Source organism: Chlamydotis macqueenii, chromosome 1 (genome assembly GCF_036417535.1).
Source record: "Chlamydotis macqueenii isolate bChlMac1 chromosome 1, bChlMac1.mat, whole genome shotgun sequence".
NCBI lineage: Eukaryota > Metazoa > Chordata > Aves > Otidiformes > Otididae > Chlamydotis > Chlamydotis macqueenii.
This window is the reverse complement of record NC_141556.1, coordinates 158,279,386-158,297,776: the sequence shown is the minus strand read 5'-3', so window position 1 is coordinate 158,297,776 and position 18,391 is coordinate 158,279,386. Positions and strand designations below refer to the sequence as shown.

The 18,391-nt window shown below is 40.4% G+C and overlaps 1 protein-coding gene across 2 annotated transcripts in view; it reads left to right on the top strand.

The window, feature by feature from the left end:
- Positions 1 to 18,391, top strand: part of PCCA (propionyl-CoA carboxylase subunit alpha) — a 284,142-nt gene that overhangs the window by 202,325 nt on the left and 63,426 nt on the right. For both annotated transcript variants that reach the window (XM_086770975.1, XM_086770983.1), the window contains one exon: positions 10,405 to 10,503. In XM_086770975.1, coding sequence (XP_086627101.1) covers positions 10,405 to 10,503 — 99 coding nt within the window. The remainder of the gene's footprint in view (positions 1 to 10,404; positions 10,504 to 18,391) is intronic.

Sequence of the window (18,391 nt, the reverse complement as noted above, 5' to 3'; positions counted from 1 at the left end):
TGCTCTTAATGACGCAGATTCTGTCATTGGTTTCTGTGCTAGATGCCTTTTCAAGACAGAAAATGAAAATATTCCCAACACATTATCCTATTGGCCAGGGAAAGTTGGAGAGCAGTGCAACTTTGGAAGTACCCTCTATGCACATGGTAGTAGCCATACTGTTTGAGGTACCTGCACATCTAAGGCCATCTAAGAGCAGTACCTGCAGCCAGGCCAGAGCATATTTAGCTAGGCAGAGCCAGGGAATTTATCTCGGTAGAGTAACTGGAAAAGGAAAGCAAGGGGTGTTCTTTCTTCTTCTGTTCCATGTTGGCCCTATAATAATAGACACCCATATTCCCCAGCCTAGCTGTGCTTTTTTTTTGTGTGTTTAAAGCCGTTCTCAGCAAATGTAAGTTATTTTTGATAGCTGATTTATTTTATTTCTATGTTTTTAACTGTTGTTTTTTCTTTAATTTTTTTTTTTTTTAACTTAAGTGGGCTCAGGCAGGTTACAAATACAAGATGTCATCTTAGTAATGACTCCACAAAAACAACCGAAATAATAAAATAAAGCATTTGATACAGTGGAGTGTTTTTGCTGCGTATAGTGTCTCTACTGGGTCTTACAGAGAGGATCACTTCCCTGGTGAATGCCTGAAGAAAGCCCTTGCTGATAAGAGGTGATGAAGGCCATCGCTTCTTTATTGGGTTGTTTTGATTCTGTTGTTGTTGAGCTGAGGAGCTAATTCCTGTTGTGTGCGCCTCTCCTTGGTGTCTAGGCTGGCGTGCTCGCATTTCTGAAGTGAGATATACCAAAGCAGCTAATGGTAATTTACATCTATATCTGCTGCTTTAAAGAAAAGAGAGATAATTTGAATATGTGCACGTGTTTGCTTTATTCTAGTGGTTATGGATTATTTACTGCTCTTGTAATTAAAGGACTGCGCTTTCTATGAATGTGCTTAATACTTTGAAAACTTGAAAGAAGTGATGGTGCCCCACACAATGTCAAAATGTGCATTTGAAGTAAAAGCCCAGCAATTCAGATCTTCTCGTCTTGTTCATAGCAGGTAAAAGGCTGCCTTGATGACTCTTAGAGCAAATGAATTTCTCTCCTGCAGTCATGCACTGAATAAATTGCTTGATCTAGTTTGGTACAAAAGGACGTGATCTATAAATAGTTAACAGAGCTTTCTTCAGGACAAGTGATCTATAGACTGGAACTCTCTCTTAGGGTCTTTTAAAAAAGTAAGTGCTGATATGAACAAAAGGAAAGTTTGTTTTAAAAAAAAAAAAGAGGCCTTTTAAATGAGATTGAAACTCACATACTTCAACTTCCTTTTGAAAGCATCTGGCCAACCACTTCAAAAGTCCAAAAAGCTAACCTTACAGTCACTTGAAGAAAAGAAGAAAAAAGGTCAATCTATTAATATGGTGTGAATATATTGTCAATAACTACAAGCTGACAATAGAAGCTAAAACAACTGGTTAATTTGAATCAAAGAAACTACTGTCATAGAAGATCAATGAATTAAGTTTTTATTTGAAAGCCACTACTTTGGTCTTAAAGGACCTTCTCTTTATGTCATTTTTGTGAGTTTGTCAATACGCTGCACTGTTGGCCACAGAGTCTTGCTGTCCTGTTTGCTCTTTCATGCACTTTTTTGGCAGCTAACCTTGCAGGTTTTTTTAGGCCATTGCTAATTGTGATAAGCAAAACTTCTAGAGTGCTAAAGAAAGCATCCGTCTACCAAGTTTCTTCATGTGGCATTCTCCGAAGAAAGCACAAAAAGTAGTTATCTATAGAAAGAAAAGGAAGAAACCTCCTTTTTATGGCGTTCACATCTTTGATTGTTTTTCATTGAGATGAGGCCTGTCATCTTGAAAGTGGTGTCAATGTCACTTTCCCTGAAAAAACCTGTATGACCTGTGCATGTAAAATTGGCGTTTTAGTGGCACATTGTGTGCAGGCCAGGCTGGTGATGGCGCCTAGGAACTGATGCATGTTGCCAGTGTGGATGTTAATCCTGTCTGTCAGTGTCTTCAGATGTGTGCTAGTGTGTGTATGTACCACAGCTAGCACAAGGACTAGCAAGTACTTTGTGTGCAAATATGACTGGGCAGAGCTTAGAATCATGCAATAGTTTGGTTGGAAAGGACCTTTAAAGGGCATCTGGTCCAACCCCGCTGCAAGGAACAGGGACATCTCCAAACACATCAGGCTGCTCAGAGCCCCGTCCAACCTGGCCTTGAATGTTTCCAGGGATGGGGCATCTACCACTTCTCCAGGCAACCTGTTCCAGTGTTCATCACTCCCATCATAAAAAAAAAAGTTATTTCTTATATCTAGTCTAAATGTACCCCCTCTTTTAGTTTAAAACCCATTACTCCTTGTCCTATTGCGACAGGCCCTGCTAAAGAGTTTCTCCTCGTCTTTCTTATATGCCTGCTTTAGGTACTGGAAGACCACTGTAAGGTCTTCCCAGAGCCTTCTCTTCTGCAGGCTGAACAGCCCCAACTCTCTCAGCCTGTCCCCATAGGAGAGGTGCTCCAGCCCTCTGATCATCTTTGTGGTCCTCCTCTGGACCCTCTTCAACTGGTCCATGTCCTTGTTATTCTGGGGGCTCCAGAGCTGGATGCAGTACTCCAGGTGGGGTCTCACCAGGGCAGGGTAAAGGGGCAGAATCATCTGCCATGACCTGCTGGCCATGCTTCTTTTGGTGCAGCCCAGGATGTGGTTGGCGTTCTGGGTTGCAAGTGCACAGTGTCGACTCATGTTGAGCTTCTCATCCACCAGCACTTCCAAGTCCTTCTCGTCAGAGTCTCAATCCATTCTCCGCCCAGCCTGTATATGTGCTCACATATGTGCTATCGATTGTTACTCATTTATGACTATGAGTGCCTAGGGGCCAGAAGAATCCTTCACCAAACTATGAAATCACTTTGGCAGGTGAAGGCTACTGACTTGATCAATTAAAAAAAAAAATTAAAGTAGCATGGTGGGAGTATGTTACAGACCACCTGATCTAGGTGAGGAAGTAGACGAAGACTTCTTTAGACAACTAGAGGAAATGTCTATGTCACAGAAATGTGGTCCTCATGGAGACTCTGACATCTTCTGGAAGGGCAACATGGTGAGATGCAAGGAGGAAGATTTCTAAAGGGTGTTTGGGATAACTGGTTGATACTGAACTGATGTTGACACAGCTGGGTCTGCTATTCACTGTCAAGAAAGAACCAGTTGAAGACATGAGAATCAATGACAGCCTTGACTGTGGCAGCCATTTATACGGTTGGCATTCAGGATCCTGAAGGGAATAAGGAACAAGATTAGCAGGCTACAGATGTCATACTTGAGGCTAGTGGACTTTAGCTTATTCTTTATTTATTTAGCAGGTAGAGAGAGTTCCATGGGAGACAACTCTGAAGAGCTAAAAAGCTCAGAAAAGCTGTCAGGTCTTTAATGACAGCATCCTCTAAGTGCAAGAATACTCAGGAAAATAAGCACCTTTATCAGGAAAACAGCTTTGTTAAGAGCAGGTATAATGGCAGAGCTCCAGTGTAAAAAGGAAGCATTTGAGAGGTGGAAGCAGGGACAGGATCAGGATACAAAGGAGGAATTTAGAAAAATTGTCTGGGCATGGAGTGTTAGGAAAGTGTTAGGAAAGCCAAAGCTTACCTTGACAATTGCAAGGAATGTTAGGAGCAACAAGAAGAACTTCTACCACCACATTAGGAATAAAAAGATGAAAAGAGGAAATGCTGCATCAACAAAGGGATCACAAGTGATTTGGTAACAACAGACACAGATAAGCCTGAGACACCTAATGACTTCTTTGCTTCAGTCTTCACCAGCAAGGTCTCACAGCCCTCTGTTGTTAGTGAAAGAGTTCAAGGAGAAGGCAGATGCAGATCAAGTCAGGGACTGGAAGGGTTCAGTGCATGGAAATCCATGGGACCAGTCAAACTGCACCAGGCACGCTAAGAGAGCTGACTGATGTGGTAGCAAGACTGCACTCTATACATTTGTAAGGTCATTAAGGTTGAAGGACATTTCTCCTTACTGGAGAAGAGCAAATGTTGCACCAGTCTTTAGAAAAGTCCCAAAAGCAAACCCCATGGAAATACAGCCTAGTCAGCCTCATTCCAATCTCTGGGAAGTACATAAAGCGAGTTCTCTTGGAGCACATTTCTGGGCACATAAAGAAGGTGACAGGGAACAGTCACCATGAATTTACTGGGGGCTGATCAACCTGAGAGCCTTCTATGATAAACTGACAGGATTTGTGGACTAGGGAGAGCAGTGAATGTCATTTACCTTGACTTTAGCAAGTCTTTTGACACCATCTTACACAATCAGAGGGCTAAAAGGCAGTTGAGTGGTCAGGCTCAGTGGGTCATAGTTAATGGATTGTACTCTACTTAGAGGTCACCAGGGGTCTGCAACCATCTGTATTGTGGCCAGTCCTGTTCAGTAACCTTACCAATGACCTGGAGGAAGCAATGGGAGTGCACGGTCATAAAATTTGCAGAAGACACAGAACTGGTGAGGCTGCTCAATACAGTCAAGGGCAATGCTGCCACCCAGTGGGACCTAGACAGGCAAGAGGAACGGGCTAATGGGAACTTTGTATAACTAAACAAAATCAGTGTCTTTCTTGTTGACACAGTATCTAGATGTCGTCTGAGTTTTGAGTAGAGTGGGCTAGATTCCCTCTATAAGCAGACTGTACTTTTGCTAACACAGCACAGGACGCTGTTAGCCGCCTTTGCTGTCACGGCATGCTGCTGACTTATTCATGTCCAGCTGACATGTCTGCCCCCATCTCCAAGTCCTTCTTCTCAGAGATGCTCCTCAGCTAGTCAAGTTCCAGCCTGTATCATTGCAATGAGCTCTTCCTTCCCACATGCTGGACTTAACAATTCTTCTTTAATTTCATAAAGTTTCCATTAGCCCCTTCCTCTTGCCTGTCTAGGCACCTCTGGATGGCAGCCCTGCCCTAGGGTGTGTTATCTGTTTGCCCTATTTTTGTGCCACCCGTAAACTTGACAAGAGTACACTCTGTCACCTCTTCCAGAACGTGACCCTGAAAAATGTCAAATGCTTTATGGGTAATCAGACCCTGGGACACTGGCAAATACAGTCCAAACAACAGGAGGAGCAGCATATACAGGAAGCAGTAGCTTAACTCATAAGGACTGCCCACATGGGAAATCTTTATGGATTTCTTTGTGTTTATGAACGACAACATGTGAAGTACTGTTTGGCTGATCCTGTTTCCTAACGTGGCAGATAGGACTCCCTTTTTATTCAAGGTACTTAAAAACAATGTGGGGGAGTTGGAGAAAATTGTATAGGAAGACGCAATAATTGCCAAGACAACTCTGCAAGTGACCACAAGTCCTTACAGCCTCCAGTAATTTTCATGGTAAGGAAGTGTGTCATGGTTATCAGCTTTGGAAGTGTACAGAGAGACGCAAGATAGTGTTTGAGCTCTCCTGCTGACTGGGAGAGAGGTTTTTCTTAAATGGAAGATTAGCAAAATACTTTGTAAAATGCCTGAGGTTTCATGAGGGTTATGATTCTAAAGGAAGCTTTAGACTCACCAGTCCCATAAAGACTTTGCTCTCATTCCTAAGGATAGATGGGACTCCAAAAGGTAAGGGACAACAGCTTTCGCAGTTTTCACTTGCCTTTTCCATTCTGTGTGCTTCTTCATTAGCTACACAGTAGCTGAGAATTTCAGGAATTTTGTGAGAACTGTTTGGGAACCCCTTTGTCCAACCTAATTTGGCTTAGTCTGAGATCACTGCAGAATGACTGTTACTGAATATTGCTGCCTACAGCTGGACCTTCTATTGCCACGCTGTGCTGTGAGTCCTCTGTCCGCCCCATCTTCTGCACAAGAAGCAATGCTTATCCTTTACCTTACTGATAAAAATGAAGCAGATGATGGTGTTTAGCAGTAGTGAAGGTGAAGAGGCTTCTACTTGAGATGGTTACTTTTCCCAGAGAAGAGCACATATTTATTTTGTGTAGGCTTGAGGAAAGTCCTCAAAGATGTATGCTACCTCATGTTTACAGCAGTGATGCTTGCTACCGTTGTTCCTTCCTTGCAGGATGATTTTATGGTTTCAGTTTGTAGAGTCCTTGCTGCCCGCTGGATATGCCTTAGATTTACAGCTAAATTAATGCCAGGTGAAGAGATTGGAGTCTATGACACTGAATATTCATAAATCTCCTGTAAATAGTAATGTCTGCTTTCCTGAAAGGTAACATCTTCATGAGCAGCTTTCTTCATCGGAGAAAGATTTCAGCAACGCAAATCTGCAGAGGGTGAATTTTCGTTGGGTTGACCTGATTGACTAGGGAAAGCCATCACTTCTGCTATAGCAAGTGGTAGAATTAAGAGGTGTAAGAAATCAGGATAGGGGTGGCATAACCCAGTAGTTAGGGCCAGGACTCTCTAGGCCAGGAGTTGGACCAAAAGCATCAAGTTAAACTTAAGTTAAACACTGTGTTGGGGGGCAAAATTGGAACCATAGGACTAAGTCAGCAGACTTAAGTTAGTCAGACTCAAGGCTGGCACGAGGAACTTCAGGAATAATGTTTTGAAGCATTAGGCAGGAAACAACAGCTTGAGCTGCCCTCCAGTCTCCTGGAAAACCACCTTCATTTCCAGAAGAAAAGAAGTGACATGTGCCAGATGTATGCGAGACTCTGCATTAGTAAATTAACAGGGCTGTAACACTCAGGCTTGTGCTGCCTCCTTTAATTGCCTGACATGCATATAGAATGCCAAATTATGTTCTCTAAAGGAAGCTGAATGCAGATTATGCTTTGCAGCTCTTTGCACTATTGGTTAGCTGGTACCCATCATACTGAACACCAGGAACTCAGTCCACGAGAGGTGAAGGGGCTGCTACTTGTGTAGTTCAGGTGCATGCCAGCGAAAGTCTGCAAAGTTGTGACAGTGGAGTAGGCGGTTGACCTTTTTCTAGCATCGTGTCTTGGACTTGTCGTTCTTCTTCCTGAGATCTCATTTACAACAGCTTTTGAATTGGAAATAATTGTAAAGGAGGACCATGGCTGCTTTTATCTTTTATGCCCTTAGACAGGGACACACAATCCTATTGAAAAAAAAAAAAAAATCCACCACCACCACGCTACATTGATGTAGTGTAGCAATGGTTCAGACAACCATAATTACTATAGAGTGATTCCCCTACGCGACACAACATGATGTGCGTGTGCACGCATACACACACACGTGCACGCACTTGGAACTGAGTAGTTGAGGACAACTTATAGTTGTGGTGTAAAGCACAACATGTCTCACTGAGTGATTTGACTGGGATCTCCTCCCTGCAGTTGAAGTGTTAGTATCTATTGAGTGATGTTTCATTCCTGGCTGTCTTACGAGCACAGAAGCAAAATAAAATAGCAAATAGTCAATGTAACTTTTATGTAGTTATCCCTGTGTCTCCCTTCATCCACCACCCTCCCCCCCCCCCCCCCCCCCCCCCAAGACTAAAGCAAAAAGGCACTGGTTTTATTGCAGTATTTGTTAGGGTCTATTATCATATCCATTGCTAGAGGAGTAATGAAGGCAAATGCAAACTTCTGATAAGTTCTTCAAATGTCTTATCTATTCCCCTACCTCCACCAACTAACCTTGCTTGGCTTGGCTGCAGAGCTGCAGAAAGAGGATTTGGTCTATTAGGTAAAGCGTTGGTTTGATTTCAACCCCCATCTGGTTTTGGGTTTGTTTTTATTTTTTTCTTTTTTTCCTTCTGCTTTCCCCTTGTTTGTAGTGAAAGTAATATGCTTACTACCTGTAAATCTCTTACCCTCAATCCATGTTCATTTTCTCTGGTGGCTTGACCTCCTGGCTTTGTCATCCTACCTATTGAAGCAGAGATAGCCAACTCCCTTTTAATCCTCTTGGCTTCACATAATTGTCCCCAGTTGGACGTACGATGGTGAGTCCCAGGTGAAAGCAACTAAGAGCCTGAAGCTCCGTTCTGTGAGAAGACTGCTCCAGTTTACTAGGGTATACATTAGTTAAAATAACACTGTAACACTTTGTTTGTTTGTTTGTTTGTTTGGGTTTTGTTTTTTTTTTCCTCACCTCTGGCCCTTTATTTTTTCTTGAATGGGGAAAACATAGTAGAGGCAGTATATTGCCTGCAGGTTTTTCTATTGCACATAAGCATCCGTAGAGCTTATAGAATGTCACAGTTCGTTTAGATCTACCACCTGACTGATTGCATCTCTTCTTTCAGGGTGGTTTCCACCAGAAATTTTGATACTAACATAATCTGGGTTCAGTGATGTCTGGACTTGTATAGATCCTTGTGAGGGATTTTAAACAGGTCATTTACTGCTGTGACACAGATGGTTTGCTTTTTTGTTCATCTGTATGGTGACAAAAGAGGTAATGATTAAGTTGAGTTTGTTGTGGAGGTATCAACCTGCATCGTGCCAGTGGAGCACCCTCCACTAGGACTATAGATATCTGCTATAGGTTTTCTGTAAGGCTGTATGTAAATCCTGCAGTGCAACAAGCCCGGTATACAGTAAAAGACTTTTTTGGTGGCCAGTAGCCTGGTATGCTTTCACACCATCTCCCCTCCTTTGCTGGAGAAACTTGGTAAATGATGTTTTTCAGATCCAGGCTCCAGCGCAGACAGTCTTTCTGTGGTTACAGTGATAGAGAGAGACAGCTTTTTAAATGACTGCCTTAACAAATTCAATTGCTAATCAAAGAGAGACGAGACAGAGCACCGGATTTGCTTTTCTCAGTTTGGAAGGTCTTTTTCAGATGTTTCTGCTGATCTCAATAAAGACAATATTTGCTGATTCAGGTTTGCTGGGAGCCGGCTGGGTTCACTGGTGTGTTCCAGCTGCTTTGCAGCACTCTGGCAATGCAAACCAGCTGCAGGTCTGGTTTAACTCAAGCCAGGTTTATGGCTGGTTTGCATCACTGGAGCAGTGTAAAGTACCTGAAGCATGCCAGCTAATCTGGCCTGTTGGTGAACCATTACAAATGACTTGTTTTTCTTCATGTTCTTTGCATGTAACTTTATTTATAGTCAAAGCCTGTAGAAATTGAGTAGATTGTATCACTAAAAGACAGATTTTGTATTCTAAACTAAAGTCTATAAAATTAGAGAGTTTTTAAAGCCAGAGCTTTTTCTTCTTAACTGAAATAAAATTATCAAATTACACATTGCTCCTCTGCACTCCTCTGTTACAGATTTCTTTTAAGTTGCGCTAAGGTTAGTTGCTTGTTCTTATTATAAGATGAAACAATGAAGGTCTGAGATCTAAAAGAGTAGGCTTCTTAAGTTTTATTTTGCAAAACGTAGGCTCAGCTGTTATTCTAAATGCAGTAATTTTCCTCCAATTTACTGAGAATGTATGCAGTATTTTTTTTGTCATTATCAATATTGTCTGTAACTTACTGATTGAGAGAGGAAGGAAATCAGGCGACCGTGATTTTTCTTCTGTTTGTAGTAAAATATATAACTGAAATCATATTTACCTACCTTGGATAGTGTGATAAGTATTCAAAACATGCCACAAATATTAATCATTATTTATATTAGTCCATGTATAGTAATTTTCTTTTTCATAATCCAACTCTTCCTCTGAGGCTTTTACAGTGTTGAATGTGTGATGTGTGGTTTTAAACAGTATTATACAGTAGAAGAATGACAGAAGTGTAATTACAGCTGCTCTGATCTACGCTTCCTTCAGAATTCAGGATTTTTGCTCTTCACCTAGAAATATTTTTGTATAAAGATTATGGGATGACTTTTTTTTTCCTTTAAAATTATTTCTGGATAAACATATTGGCATTCAAGTCAGAAATTTTATTCCTATGATCTGCTGTATATTGGAAGAAAACATGACAGAATTTGCAAAGTTTTTCTAGACTTTGAGGCAGAGGACCAAAGAATTAATTACTGCCTCATATTAATTAAGATAACAATGCAAAACCCTTCATTAGAAGCCTAGGAAAAGTTCTTCCTTGGTCCTTGGAGAGAATATTATATGCAAGCCCTGTTGTGTGGGTTGCAAGGTGTCACTGGAATTTATATGCATTACTTGTCTAATTGCAGTAAATGTAGCATGTCCAGATAGGTTTAAAAGTTGGATGGCTGTTTGTTACTTGCTGGAAATCACTTGAAACCTTGCTACTCAGAGGCAGCTGTTCACAGGTCCTTCACCTCTCCCCAGAGAGAGCTGGAAGACTCTGTTGTTGGACCCTGTCTTTTATGGCAGAAGCAGTAAACATGACAGGTTGTTTGGGAGCCATCTGTTTTAAAATGGTTTCTGCTTTGTATGCAGTAATGAACTTGAGATCAGTTTTCTGTCTGTCTTCGTAGTAACAGCCTCATTTGGTGTCACAACAGGTGGAAGTTGATGGGATGAAACTAAACGTGACCAGCGAGTGGAACCTGGCTTCACCCTTGTTGTCTGTCACCATTGACGGCACTCAGAGGACCATACAGGTAAACTCACCAACACTTCCTTTGTAGAGCCCAGATAACCAGAAGCCTTTGGGTATACCGATAATACTGATAGGTGGGCTCTAAACTTGCTGCATCATAAAAATAATGTTACGTTGTGCAAATAACATAATCTTTCTACTTTGAATACATCCAGAGCTTCAGTGGAGTGAACTTGTCTCAAAGTTACTTATCTAGAGTTTTGAATACCTTTCATTTAAAGAGAAATTGCTTATTTTAGACAGAAATTCACCCCAGTTTCTAGGATCTCTTTAGTTAATGGATGTGAGGAAATACAGTTTCTCTTGATCACTGTTTACAAAAAAGGTGAGGTCCTGCAGTGAAGTTATTATCTTCCTCATATTTGGATTGCGTAGTTTTTTCCACTTTTGGGCCTTTGCAGATTGAAAGTCATAGAACGGTGCATCTCCCATGTGAAATTTGATGAAGTTCCATGACTTGAAAAGAAAAACTTAGAAAACATCTCAAACGTGTGTTTCAAAGAAAAGAGGTCTAAAAAAACTAATGTACATTGTTCCTTCTGACCACTAAAGTGTTTGAAAACACCTCCAAACAAAAGGATGTGCCTTTAACTGCTGTGCAAATTTTCAGAAGGCAATGCCAGTCGGGATTTGTATATTTGTTGAGAAATAATTCATTTATAAATATATATTGATCCTGGAAGTAATGAAAGGAAGCAAAAAAAATAAAAACCTTTTGAGTTTTTTAAAAGTATTTCTCTACATACAACACTATCTGTTTATTTTGTATACGTTTATCAGTGGTACAGTGATCAGATTCCTGATAATTTACAGTGAAATGATATAATTTATTTTTTCATTTTCACCCCTGGTAAATTACCCAAATGGAAATGTTATTTTTGCTGTGACTGAGTTTAAAAGACTTGGAGATAAAAAATACTGTAACTTTCAGGGATAATATTGACAGAGTGAAATCTTCATAACATGCCCAAGTAAATTCTGGACTTAGGGTGTGTAGATTTCTTGGAAGGTTAATGCCAGCTTCAGGGCTTGCGTATTTCTAAGATAATTTTGTATTCTAAAGAATATTTTTATATTTTAATACTGATCCATTTCACTGCTATTTTATAAAGGAAATTTTGAGTGGGAAACAATGCTGATGTATGAATATACAAAATCTGTGTAGAAGAAACATGTCATATTTAGAACAGATCACCGTATTCAGAAGGCCTTGTTGCAAACTACATAATAACTACATGGCTGGGTACGGATCTTTGTATACTAATACTACTACTAGTAAGATCGGTTAACTATAAGTGTAATATTTGAACTGGCACATACAATTAGTTTCACAATTCATGATTGTGAGATGCTTCCTTCTAGGAGCTGAGCCAGCAGTAGTGTTACTTGCACTCTCTGAGTATGACCAAATCGTATGAAATACTGCAGGGCTAGCCACAGCAACTAGCAGTGAGCTGGCTGCATGGTGTCTGTCCACCAGAATGTAGAATAAGCACGTGTTGTTTATTTCTTAGATGTTATCTAGAAGTCTTTGCTTTTAGCGAAGAAACTCAGTAGCTGGAAAAGTTATTAATCTTTTAGTATATGTATGTGTGTAAATTTATGGGAACCTTAAACTTGACCTCTTGATATCCGCTCACTTGGAATCTAAATTGGTTTTTTGGTTATATATTTCTCTAGACTTGCCCCGCTGCAAGAACCAAATTAGACAAGTGTATTTGTGTGGGTCAATTTGTTTCCAAAAGCAATTGACCCCTGAGTCTTGAAGTGTCTTCTTTCAGCAAGACTTAGCCCTAGAGCCATTTAAGCAACAAATATGGATGAATCAAATAATTCCAGCTGTGCTTTATTAATTTTCAGCCAATCTAATTTCTCTTCATAGTTGGTTTCATTCTTCTGAATTTGTTCAACCAAATACAGTCTTTGTTAATATTGTATTTCTTTGAAGGTTTCATTTATGCACCTTCGGCTCAATCCTGCAGTCTGGCCCCAATCCAGCGAAGCACTTAAGCATAGAAGGAGGAAATAAATAATTTCAAAATGTTTTGGTTTAAAATGTATTTATGTAAATTATAGTCTAGACATTGAAATTGTTGTGTATTGGTCACACATTTAAAAATAAGTAATTAAGCATGCTTCTATATTTCTACTCTTCTGCTGAAGGGTCAAGGGTCAGTTGAGCAAAGCAGAGCACCAACTCTGCTACAGAGTTGAGAAGACCTGTGAGTTTAAAAACCAGGTTTTCTAAGATGATTTCTACAGTATGAGACCTGGGAATATATCTGAGCGCCTGAGAAGAGGTATGTACCTTGGTCACAGTCTGTCTAGGGCATACCAGGGCACAACTAGGATGCGTGGCAGCCCCCTCCCTCCCACTTTTGTTTCCTTTGCGAGGAAGCCCATCTGTGTGCGGCAGATGGGCACTGTGGAGTGCCTGGCCAGGTCCCCAGATGATAGAGGGACCAAAATACCTGCTGGGGTATACTGCAGGTCCGTTTGGTTGCAGTGTAAAGGCTCTGAAATCTTTGTGCAGCTTTGGATTACTGCGAAATCCGTAGGATGCTATAGAAGGCGATGAACCGATGAAAACTTGGGATCATTTGAGCGAGAGATTTCTATGATCCAGTTTCCAGGGATGAGGGTGTAGACAGACTCCGTAGCATTTCTTGAAGTACGTAAAGTCTGTCATGGTTTTTTGTTGTTTTCAGTAATTTCTCACCTAATTCCAGTTTCTCAGCATTGTCTCCACTTATGACCGGACTCTACTTTTCATTTGGAGAGGTTGGATTTAATGCATTGTGAAGTGTAGGATTTTGTTCACCAAGGAAGTGAAATTTTTGTCTGCAGAAGTACTTTACCAAAACAGTTTCCCCTACCTATTTCCAAGGATGTTAGTGGCTCAGAATCTGGCTTACACCTAGCTATTGTGAATTTGGAATCTGCCTTTGCTTAAAATCAAGAGAAGTAACTACAAGCATGTGGTTACAATATGTCTTCCTGAGGATTCAGATTTGAAGGGATTGACTGTTATTTAGGTGAAAATACATATTTATAATGTATTTATATATAAAACATGATTTGAATATGATATAGCCTTTAAGGCAGTATTTAGAGTAAAAATAAACAAATAAATTAGATGCTTCATGGTTCCTGTGAAGAGCGAGTGGAAAAGAGGAGGTTGACTGAGTTGTGGAAAAGAACCGCAGGAACTCCAGTGGAAAATGGAAGGGAGAATGGTGGTTCAGAATGGTATCCTGGAGAGTAACAATAGATGGAAGAAAGGCAGCAGGCATATTTTGGGACAATGAGGGCATTTTTATCCCTGTACCTTGGCTCCTATGTACAAGTAAACAGGATTTCAGTCAGCCCTGTGCCTGCAGAAGTCATCGTCTGTGGCCTATTCTCTCTCCCTGTGCGTATGAACAGGGCAGCGGGTGCAAGGAGAGAAGGGCATAACCTACCTTTTCCATAGAGCTGGACATCTCCTTTTGTTCCCTTATGTGAACCAGAATCCAAGGTGACCTTAAGATAAATCATTGAATCCATTAAGTCCAGCAGATGGACTTGAACCTAACTGTAAGTCTGCCCTTACTACAGTCAGGTTGCAAGTAGGTGCCTTCTACTGGGACACTGTGCAGGATGATCAGGTGTCTGCAGAGAGAGCAGATTGCCCAAGAGAATATATGTGTAGGAGATCCTCAGGCCCTCTTTGCTTTGGCATTACTTGTGTTTGGGCAAGTTATTGAAAACCATCCCACCGACCATTCAAATTCTAAGGCTGCTCTATGGCAACACCACACAGACAAATTTTACAACTCCTTAGTGCTGTTAAATGCTCTGCTTTCATGGATCCCATCATCAAACACTCAACTCATCCTTATATACCATTTACTTGGAGGCAGTTCCCTATAGCAAAAGGATTCTGAGCCAGAATAAATTATTTGTCACCATCTTTTGCCAACACCTTTGTAACCTCTTCATTGTATCATATGCACCCAGCCTTTCCACTTGTGTAGTGTTGGTCCATACTGGTTTCACAGCTCTGCTATCTTGCTGTAATGAAACCTCCCACCCTCTAAAGGTAGTGCAGGCATTCTGCCAGGAGCTTGGAAAACTCTTGGTGGCTTTTGGCAGCTTCAGCAAAACAATTTTACAATGGCACTGGTGATGCCTTCTCTTTGTTTTTCTTAGTTTTTGGAGGATTGATTTCTGCTGAACTGAAGCTCTGTAGGACATAGAACTGAGATGGACAAGGTCCTGAGCAGCTCAATATTACTTGGACATTAGTCTTGCTTTGAAGAGGGAGTATAACTACCTGATTTTCAGAGGTCCCTTCCAGCCTAACTGTTGTGTGACTCGGTTGGATGTCCCAAACTCTATGGTACAAAGGTCTTTTATTGGTCACAGCAAGGTGTAATTAAGAGAGTAATGGAGTTACTAAATAAGAACATGATCCTGTAAAGCTGAAATCATCCATCTTGAGCTTCAAGTGTTTTTGTGAATGAAACAGATGAAGATTTATCAGTGGAGCTTTCTCTACTTAGTGTTACAGGGAATTCAGTGATGGCATCACTTATTATTTTTTCATTTAGTGTATTTGTTGCATCAATGATTGCAGCAGGAGGAATATATTCTACATCCTGGGATATGACAAATTTAAGTGCTTCACTGATACAGTGTTTCTTTTTATTATTATTTTGATTTATAAGAACAGAAAAACTGAAAATGCTGTAGGTTGAAGCCTTTGTTCCTGGGAAATGTCTGACATTCTGGGAAATGTCTGACAGGAAAACAAAGCCTTTGCCCAAGTGTTCATTTCCTTCAACCCCGTGGAGACTTTTTTTTTTTCAAACACATGTAATTTTTTAAAAGAAAAATTAACTGTATATATATTTTTTTTTTACTGTTTTGAGAATCTCAGATGTAATCTGTGATAATGATATGTAAGTTTCAGGTCTAAAGTACCATTACTTCAGCACACTCTGAAGATGATTTTGGGAAACTTTAGTGAGCGATGTACATAAAGACTCATCAACAGTCCATTCTTTAGTGCTGTGCAATTACTGCGCACAATCTGCTGTTGTCATTTACCCATTATTTCAGAATTATTTTTGCTAGATTGTCTCTAGAAGAGGACACAATACCGCCACCCTTACTGATTCTTTAATGACAATAAGTTGGGGTTTTTTCAGCTGGGAAGGAAATGAGTGATCAACTGCTATGCCCAGTCAATCCCTCTGGAATTTATTGTCCACTTTTCAGAGAGAGGTCTCCCACAATAAAGCTCTATCTACAAACAACGTACTTCACCCTTTCTTTAACCTAATGGAATTAGCAATATCCTGTGCTACTCAAGAGGTTAATCAAATAATGTTAGTTGTCACAGTATCTTATGCCATATTTTTTTCCAGAGGAGCTATAAATTTTAATGATGAATAATATTCAGAATAAATATGGTATGGCCTTCCAGGCAATATTTAGAGTAAAAATAAACAAATAAATTAGATGCTTAATGATTCCTGTCAAGGACGAGTGGAAAAGAGGAGGTTGGTTGAATTGTGGAAAAGAACCACAAGAACTCCAGTGGAAAATGGAAGGGACAATGGTGGTTCAGAATGGTACCCTGGAAAGTAACAACAGATGGAAGAAAGGCAGCAGGCATGTTTTGGGACAATAAGCACATTCTATATGTGTCCAAAGACCAAATACATTATATTCCGTTGTTGACAGACATTGCAATTTTATGATATCTAAACCTTGAAAGATAAGGAATGGTTCTCTTGAATATGGTGACGTGTTTAGAGAGCAAAAGGGAGGGAAGAGGAAGGACATCAAAGAGTGAGAAAGGACTATGGATCCTGCAAAGCGTCAGTTATCAGATCTAGAATCACATGGCAGTGTATTACCTGCCCGCTGTCCTCCTATAAGAGCAAAATATATTACAGCATGACAGAACAAGGGTGAAGTTTCTAAAAGTCTGAGTCATTTTGTGATTTAACATAATAACAGCAAAAATTTAGAAGTTCACAGGGAGGGATAAACTCTTCATTACTGTAAGTGATTGTAAATAGCTGGAAGTGTTGGGCTGGAGTAAATGTATTTTAGATTCATTCTTTACCAACAGCAAATATATAGTCCTTCCTGTGGGGGGTTTTTGGTGGGTTTTTTTTGTTGTTGTTTTATTTTAAAGGAGCACCTGGGCATTCTTGGAAGGTGCTCTGTCTGTATAAAATAGCAATACTGCAGTGGTATTAATATTAAACATATACATGTCTAAAGTTCGTCAAAAAGAAGTAACAAGTGCTATTAACATGGATATCACCTAAAGAAATATTGGGAAGGATCTGTGTTTCCATTCTTCTGTTTATGGGAGGACAGAAAGCTATCTGCTGTAATTAAATCCCAGGCGTTCAGAGAACGATTCTTCTTTTAAAAGTAGTAATATGGTGCCTCAGCCTCTTCTAAAGGTGCAGGTGCAGTTTCTCTGTGTGGACTGATTCCCTGTAAGCCATTCACACTGAGTTTAACATCCATATTTGTACTATTCGGGAACAGATTCCGTTTGGTCCCTGGGAAAGGACTGAGATAGCTTGCAACAGGTGCTGGGGGAGGCTGGTATCTCAGCATCCTGACAGAATCTCTTTTAAAAGGAAAGCCTACCTGGCCATAGTACCATTTATGCCAGTCTTGGACATTTTGCACGTTATCAAAATACTTCATACACTGCAGGACTTGATCATTTCATTCCCCACTGGGTGACTACAGCCCTTGTAAGAACACGGAAGATGTGGATGTGTCCTGCAGAAGAAGAGCTAACTGAGGATTAATTTTCTGTAAAGTGTGATCTGAAACTGATAATGGCTAAGGGTAGAGCAGCACACAAAATGGAGCTAAGATTCCAGCTTCCATCTGTAGTTTAATGCACTAAGGAGAGGAAATTATGGCATCGCCAGTGGAGAACACTAAATTGTGACAAAAGTAGAATTATCCCTAAGTGGAAGGGCTTGTGAGGCTGCACAAGTCTGAACTTACAGTGCAACGTAGACAGTTTCCAACATACAAGAAAGCTTGGTCACATTGCAAGCTTGGGTTCACATCACTAGACTGGGATTTTGCACAGTGGAAAGGGAGTGGTGAAATGAAATTCTGCTTTCTGCAAAGGTTCTAGGAGGAGAGGCAAAATGAGATTGATAAAGCCAAAGCAATCCTCACATTTGACAAGATTTGACAAGATTCATGGTTTCACAGCTGCTTCTGCAACTTTGTCCTTCTCTCTGACCCAGCCATGGGACTCCAAAGATGGGAGTGACAGGTGGATGATGGAGCTTTGCAGATGTCCAAGCACCCTCATGTACACAAAATCTCGTAGATGAGGTACTAGCAGATGAATCTACTATGAATTTACCAGCTAAAATACTGTAGTTTTTTTCCACTGACTTCCCTGTTGGGGCAATAATTTGGTTTTTAATTAAACCTGTCTGAGGATGATTCTGGCCTGTATTTTGCTAGGTTGAATTTTCAAGAATTTATTCATATTCGCCAAAAAGTGGATAGCATTCTCCATTTGGAATTCATGGCATAAGATATTTAGAATTTCTGGTAGTGAGTAGTTGAAATGAAGCAATATAGGGGCTGCAAGAACTTCTGCATTCTGAAAAAGAGCACCGTGCTGGGAAACTACCCAGCATTGACTCAAAATTCTCAAAATTTTACCTGTAGTCTATCTATAGGTTTTCCTGTATGCCCAGTGACAGTTTGTACATTTTCTGTAACAAATGGTCTTCAACCTTACTTTTCAGCACGTAAAGGCAGTATATAGTAGTTCAAGATAAATGCCTTCGAAAAACTTACACATATGATTTCCTTCGCCAGTTCATATTAATTTTGAA